General features: G+C 45.9%; 1 protein-coding gene across 1 annotated transcript; it reads left to right on the forward strand.

Moving 5' to 3' along the window:
• The first annotated feature begins 1656 nt into the window (after positions 1-1656).
• LOC122451727 (PRAME family member 8-like) lies at positions 1657-4503 on the forward strand. The gene is made up of 3 exons (XM_043484641.1): positions 1657-1943; positions 2397-2969; positions 3981-4503. The coding sequence occupies exons 1-3, from the start codon at positions 1657-1659 to the stop codon at positions 4501-4503; spliced, it is 1383 nt and encodes a 460-aa protein (XP_043340576.1).
• The last annotated feature ends 3526 nt before the right edge of the window (positions 4504-8029 follow it).

Raw genomic sequence — 8029 nt, forward strand, 5'->3', positions numbered from 1 at the left:
TAGTCTTCCTCCTCCCCAAGAGGAAAAAAAAAAAACAGACAAAACGTATTTTATTCTGTTTGGGTCATTCACAGGGTCCCTTTAGGAGTGACCCCCTCCACACTGCCTAGTTCCCACCCTTGCTCCTTACTGTGAGTTTGAGCCAGCTATTACAGAGAAGTCCTGACTTAAGCCCAGAAGACCAAGCACACTTCCAATTGCATTTCCCTTTAATAGGTTCATGATCTGCTGTTTCCAATGTAAAACAAAAGTCACAACTTGATGTGGCTGTTGATTAGTCGCTAAGCTGTGTCTGACTCTTTTGTGACCCCATGGACTCTAGCCCACCAGGATCCTCTGTCCACGGGATTTTTCAGGCAAGAATACTGGGTTGCCATTTCCTTCTTCAGGGGATCTTCCCAACCCAAGGATGGAACCTGAGTCTCCTGCTTGGATTCTTTGCCACTGAGCCACCTGGGAAGCCCCAGTGACCCAATTAGAAGAACTCAATCAGTGCTCAGAGAGTGAATCCACGTTTGAGCCTTTGACTCTCCTCCCCCCATGTATCCCTCCTGAGTGAATATCTGATTCAATCAAGTCATCTGATCATAGGCAAAGATCCAATTAGGATTTACCTAATGGACATTTGAAAATCTAATCAGGCATCATTTTCTGATTGGATGGTAGCAGTTGGACAGGGGGAACATGTGATTAGAAAGGCCTATAAAAATCTGAGGAATCAAAGAAGAGGTGCAGAAACTTCTTTCTCTGGATTCACTGCCTGGCTTCTCCAAGCAACTTGGTGGCTTCTGCACCAGATCTGACCTCTGAGCACCGTGCCAACCCCAGCAGAGCTGGTAAGTTACAGACCTCAGAAAAAGACCCCTCATCTTACCTATGGTCAGCAGGTTTCCATTGGTAGCACGCAGCAGTGGTGTCAGGGAGATTTCTTTCTTTTCAGATGTATACATGTAAGCCTTTGGTTTTACCTCTAAGTGTAATTTTGCCTCAGTCCCAAACATTTTGGTATGTGCTTTCCTTTATATCATTTCAAAATATCTTAACCAAAAAGATTTTATTTTTTAATGAAAAAGTCTAATTTTTAATAAAATTGTTTTAATTGGAGGATAAAAAATCTATGTTTTTGAAATTTTATTTACTGACATTAAAAATATTCAGTTTGTGCAAGTGGCATTCATTTAAGGAGTCTGTTTCATCTTTCTCAGCCCGTTACCTGTGGGAACTGAGGATAGAGGCTGTACTGGGCTACACAGTGCTCTTATTCCCATAGTTTTAAGGCTCTAAGTGATGATTTAAATGTTTTCCCCCAAAAAAGGATGGATCTTAACCTTCAGGTCTTGGTACCACTCCCCAGTGAAACATGATTAAGCAGTGAATGGAAATGAACGGATCAGTGGTTGGGTTTCTTTCTTCTTGGTCCTTAAGAAATGTTTGTTCTGGTGCCCCTAGGGATAGAGCTATGCCACTGTGCCCACTAAGCCCAGAGAGAATATTTGCAAAACTAAGGCTCTTCTCAATTGTCAGAGCAGAGACTTTAGCTATGAGTCGGTTCCTATGAAGGGTGGGGAGACAGATGAAGTTATGTTCATGCTTACCTGAGAAAGATCCCTTCTTCTCTGCAAGTTCTTACAGGATTCCTTTAGGAGCAGATTCATGATGAGTGTCAGGAACCCCCTGAGACTCCTGAACCTGGCAGGGAAGAGCCTACTAACCAATGAGGCCTTGGCCATTTCTGCTCTGGAGTATCTGCCCATCGAGCTCTTCCCCCCACTGTTCATGGAAGCATTCTGTGGAAGGCACAGAAAGACCTTAAAGGCCTTGGTTCAAGCCTGGCCCTTTGTCCGCCTGCCTCTGGGGGGCCTGATGCAGACGCCTCATGTGGTAACATTACAAGCAGTGCTCGAGGGACTTGATGTCCTGCTCACACAGAAGGATCGTCCAAGGTGAGTTGGATGCAGGTAATCTGATAGGATGTGGGCAATCCCAAACAGACAGCTGAAGATGGGAAAGTAGATGGCACCTGGACGGGCCAGTGACTTCTGATGATGCCAATGAAGAAACACAGAGACTTGGCCATTGCTGAGCTCACTTTGGGGAATGCCTTCCAGCAGTGTAGGAGTGGCTAAGATGCAAGGAAATCTGAAGGGACAAGTCCCAGCCTCCCCGCCACCCGCCCCCCCCCCCCCAGGGATGTCTAAGGCCACTAGAAGTAGAAAGCTAAGGAAAATGGAAGGGGAAAAGATGGAGGAAGGTGAAGCAGAGAGGGGAGAGGAGGACAAGGCAGCACGTGATGTTGGGAATTTGAAGTAAAAACTCATGTGGGAAGTCAGAGTGTTGCCTAAATTTTGTGTGGATATTATTAAAACCATCACTGACAATCCGTTGTTTCCCCACAGGAGATGCAAACTGCGTGTGCTGGACTTAAGGAATACTGGCCAGGATTTCTGGAGAATGTGGTCTGGATCCAGTGTCCATGTGTCCTCAAGCTTTTCAATGGCACCAGGGGCAGAGGACAGGTCGAGCACTGAGAAAGTCTTGGCTCCCTTTGAGGTGTTCATAGAACTTCACCTCAAGGAAAGGAGCATGGATGGATTTCTCACCTGCCTTATGAGATGGGTGGAGCAGAGGAAAGCGTCCATACACCTGTGCTGCAAGAGGCTGAGGATTCTTTCATTTTCCATGGATAAAATTATGAAGGTCCTGAGCATGGTGCAGCTGGACTGTATCCAGGAGGTATACGTGAATCGCAGCTGGCATCTGTCCACCCTGGCCATGTTTGCTCCTCTCCTGGGCCAGATGAGCAATTTGCAGAGACTCCTCATCTCCCACATCAACCTACCTGATCCCGAGGAACAGGAGGAGCACCACATTGTCAAAATTACTTCTCAGTTCCTAAGGCTGCACCACCTCCGGGATCTCCATCTGGAATCCCCCTTCTACCTCAAAGGCTGCCTGGACCAGATGCTCAGGTGAGTGTGCATCACTGACCAAGTAACAGTGAACCCAACACTAGAATATCAAATGTACTGTCCCCTTTGCTGCTCCATTGTGAACTATGGTATCACATAACCACCCAAATCTAGGTAGGGGTCCAAACTGGGAGAGAGGCTCTGGAAAGGGACACTGTGCTGGAAACTATAGACTAGGAGCTAGAATCTAGGGGATGGTTATTTGGTTTCTTCTTAAGAAGAGATATCTTTTCTAGGTGACTTAGGAAAATAGGTAAGGGAAGAGGGCATTGAACACAGACAACTCCACCAGTCCTGAGTGTTCCTAAACTGAAGCTCTGTGTTCTCCAGCTTTCTGACCAGGATGAGCTTATCTCAAATTCCCTGTCTGTAAAAGGATGTTTTTTGCTCCAGATATGGTAAATAATATATGGGAAATGCATGATTCTGGAGATTGTGGTAATAGGGCAGGTGTCAACGGCATCATAAAAATTGGAAGATGGTTTGCAGATAAAGCAGGGATATAAGTGAGCCCCACGGGCTGGCATCCTCTGTGGATGCTGTGGGATTTTGCCCAGGTTAGTCCTCTATGCAAGTCACCCAGAAGCCTCACCTGCCTGAGATGGATGTCTGGGGCCAGAGCGTGTTCAGAAGGAAGCCTGGGTAGGAAGCATTTTAAGTATATCTCTTACTATTAACTTTCAGTGATGTCCAATCTTGATTGAGGCACGATGTCAACCTCTCCTCTGAGTTTGTTCTAGTCCCTTGCATTATCTTCATTCCTCTTCATAAGGAAGCAGAGAACATTTTTCTCTGCTTGAGTAATGAGGAGAGAGAGGTTTTCAGACTCTATGTACTTGACCTGGTCACAGAGAAAAGGTGAAATGACTGGCTGCAATGATATTGGCCTTTCTGGGTATTAATCTTTATCAGATAATCTGTTCCAACCTGGGCTTGGGCAGATCACTTGTCTGTCAACTTGCAATCAACTTCCACCTCAGTTTCCGATACTTAATTCCTCTTTCTCCCCAGGTGCCTGATGACCCCCTTGGACAACCTTGGGATTACTCGCTGCCTGCTTACAGATTCAGACCTGACCCATCTGTCCCAGAGCCCAAACATCAGTCAGCTAAAGGGCCTGTATCTGAGTGGGGTCACCATGACCTACTCTAGTCCTGAGCTCCTCCCAGCTCTGCTGGAGAAAGTTTCAGCCACCCTCCAGGAGTTGTACTTAGAGCAATGTGGGATCAGGGACTCCCACTTGGAATCCATTCTGCGTATCTTGAGCTGCTGTTTCCAACTCATGTCCTTCAGTCTGCGTGGGAACCTCCTCTCCACGGCCATCATGGAAAAGCTGCTGCGAAACACCTCTGGGCTGCCCAGGTTAAGTAAAGAGCTATACCCTGCCCCTCAGGAAAGTTTCAGCTCTGATGGAATCCTCCAACCCAGGAGACTTGCCCAGTGTCAGACTGAACTGCTTGAGATCCTGGAGGACTTGGGACATCCCAGGACCATCTGGATTATCTTCACGCCCCTGTCCACCCTGCGGAGATAACACATTCTATCATCCTGAGCCCATGATATACGGTGGTAATACCCTTGCTTAGTCCATAGCATTGATGGAAAGCTTTCTTCTGAGCACTTGGAAACTGAAATCTAGGACAAGATACTTCGTGAAAGGAAAATAGAGCCATGGTTTCAGACATCTGCTCAATGTCAATGTGAAAAGGAAAGGTGATCCTGCAGGGAAGCAGGATTGCAGAGGGAAATACTGTCTCTCTGGAATAGGAATGCTTGTAGGGTCAGAACTAAGAACCCACATTTCCTTAGGCATATTTGAGCTTGAGATTCACATGTTGGTGTTATCCCTGGGTAGATGGCTATAAAGAAATGGTCAGAATTAAAGAGTCCCTCATTGTAAACAGATTGCTGCTGTTTATGATGTATTTTTCCTGATTTTTCATTTCATATCAGGGAAATCTCCAGACATTGATTTTTTTTTTTTTTTTAATGCACTGGGTTGTCTATGATCCAAAACCTTACCATTCCCACCAGGTCTTTATTCAACCTGGTGCATCTCTTACCTCCTTGCTTACTTCTGGAACTGTTCAGTGGGGTAGTATACACAGAGAGAAATGTACTCAGTGGCCAATGAGTCAATCAAGTGAAGACCCCAGGCAGGTCTCTCACTGCTGACTCAGGCCATGACCCTGGATATGAGCAGTCCTCTCAGTTGTCCTGGTCTCTCCATAACTTTCAGTTATTGACCTTTTTGTGGGGGTGGAAAGTGTTTTACTGAAAAAGGCATGGTTCCCAATTCTGGAAGGTGTCGTCCACACTGCAGATAAGCTAAACTTCTTCTTGCTGACCTATTACCCACGGTGGATAATGATCCTTCTTGAATTAATCTATTGACCAGGGAAATTACATTAATTTCCTTTTGCAAAATACTAAAATCATGGAGTCATATAACATGGTTTCAGTGTTTCTATACCTCATTAAAAATTATAGTCTTTCAAGGGTTACATTATATTAATGAGAAACTGTCTTTTTATTTCCATAAAATCTCCTGTCTCTCCGTATTACAGAAGACTATAATAGCATGTTTTGACATCAGATGCCAGGTTGTGTAACAAAACACAACCTGTGGGCTTATGTGACCTCCCGGCCTGTGGTAAGATACTGTATTTCTCAGGTTCTCCTGAGTGACCACTAGGGTGCAGCTGATTGTTGACCACTGTGTCCATTAGAGGCACTACCCCCTGTTCAGTTGAATTCCCTGTATCATTTATTCTCTGTCTTCTTTTTCTTCTTTTCCACATCCTTGGATTCCACCAACTAGATCCTATAAAACAATATATACTCTTGGAAAACATCTGTGTGTAAGTGAATCCGAGCATTTCAAACCAGTGTTTTCCAGGGTCACCTGTATATATATTAGAGGAGATTTGCCATGGAATAGGCTTGCCCAGAGGCTGAGAAGTCTCTCAGTCTGCTGTCTATAAACTAGAGAACCAGCAAAGACAGAGGTTTATCTCAGACTGAGGATTAAGGCTGAGAACCAGGTAAACTGATGATGTTACTCTAAGTCTGGGGCCAATGACCTGAGAACTAGGGGAACTGCAGGGAGATCAAACCAGTCAATCCTAAAGGGAATCAGTCCTGAATATTCATAGGAAGGACTGATGCTGAAGCTGAAGCTCCAATACTTTGGCCACCTGATGCGAAGAACTGACTCCTTGGAAAAGACCCTAATGTTGGGAAAGATTGAAGGCAGGAGAAGGGGGTGACAGAGGATGAGATGGTTGGATGGCATCACTGACTCAATGGACACGAGTTTGAGCAAGCCCAGGGAGTTGGTGATGGACAGGGAGGCCTGGCATGCTGCAGTCCGTGGGGTCGCAAAGAGTGGTACATGACTGAGCAACTGAACTGAACTGAGTGGCGGTATGGTGACCTCCTCCAAAAGGGCTTATGCCAAGACTGTTTAATTCAGTGCCCATAACCCCTTGGCAGCCACTGTCAACCCACGCCTCCACTGGAGACTGCTGGACACTCACAAGCAGGTCTGGGTCAGTCTCTTATGGAGTCACTGCTCCTTTCTCCTGGGCCTGGGTGGGCACAAGGTTTTTTTTTTTTTTTTAATTTTTTAATTAGTTGGAGGCTAATTACTTCACAACATTTCAGTGGGTTTTGTCATACATTGATATGAATCAGCCATAGATTTACACTTATTCCCATCCCGATCCCCCCTCCCATCTCCCTCTCCACCCGATTCCTCTGGGTCTTCCCAGTGCACCAGGCCCGAGCACTTGTCTCATGCATCCCACCTGGGCTGGTGATCTGTTTCACCATAGATAGTATACATGCTGTTCTTTTGAAACATCCCACCCTCACCTTCTCCCACAGAGTTCAAAAGTCTGTTCTGTATTTCTGTGTCTCTTTTTCTGTTTTGCATATAGGGTTATCGTTACCATCTTTCTAAATTCCATATATATGTGTTAGTATGCTGTAATGTTCTTTATCTTTCTGGCTTACTTCACTCTGTATAAGGGGCTCCAGTTTCATCCATCTCATTAGGACTGGTTCAAATGAATTCTTTTTGACGGCTGAGTAATATTCCATGGTGTATATGTACCACAGCTTCCTTATCCATTCATCTGCTGATGGGCATCTAGGTTGCTTCCATGTCCTGGCTATTATAAACAGTGCTGCGATGAACATTGGGGTGCATGTGTCTCTTTCAGATCTGGTTTCCTCAGTGTGTATGCCCAGAAGTGGTATTGCTGGGTCATATGGCGGCACAAGGTTTTGTTTGTGCCCTCCAGCCTGTAGATTATCTGTTCGGTGGCTCTTTGGTGGGGCTCATATGCCCTGTCTCCCAGGTCTGCTGCAGACAGAGTCCCTGTCCCCATGACAGGTCACTGCTGACCCGCGCTGCTGCAGGAGGCACTCAGACACTCAAAGGCAGGTGTCTCAGTCTCTAGTGGGATCCCTGGGTCCTGGTGCACACAAGGTTTTGTTTGAGCCCTCCTGGCATCTCTGGCGGGTATGGGGTTTGATTCTAAGAATGGTTTCACCCCTCTGGGCTTAAGTCAGGACTTCTCTGAAAAAGTTGGCTCCAAATCACAATAAGGAGTAAGAGTGGGGGGCTTCCCTGGTGGCTCCAAGGTAAAGAATCCACCTGCCACAGCAGAGACCCGGGTTCAATCTCTAATCTGGAAAGTTTGAACATGTCCCAGAGTGACTAAGCCTGAATTTGTGCTCAAGAGTCTGGAGGCCTCAACTATTTAAGTCTGTGCAAACATTATTGTGGTTTTAAGCCATGAATTTTAAATCATTATGTACTGTGCCGTGCTTAGTTGCTCAGTGTTGTCTGACTCTTTGCAACCCCATGGACTGTAGTTGCCAGGCGCCTCTGTCCACGGGGATTCTCCAGGCAAGAATACTGGAGTGGGTTGCCATTTCCTTCTCCAGGGGATCTTCCCAAACCAGGGATCACACCCAGGTCTCTCACTTTGTAGGTGGATTCTTTTACTTCTGAGCCACCGGATCATTATATATAGGCTCAAACACATCTT

Source organism: Cervus canadensis, chromosome 13 (assembly GCF_019320065.1).
Source record: "Cervus canadensis isolate Bull #8, Minnesota chromosome 13, ASM1932006v1, whole genome shotgun sequence".
NCBI lineage: Eukaryota > Metazoa > Chordata > Mammalia > Artiodactyla > Cervidae > Cervus > Cervus canadensis.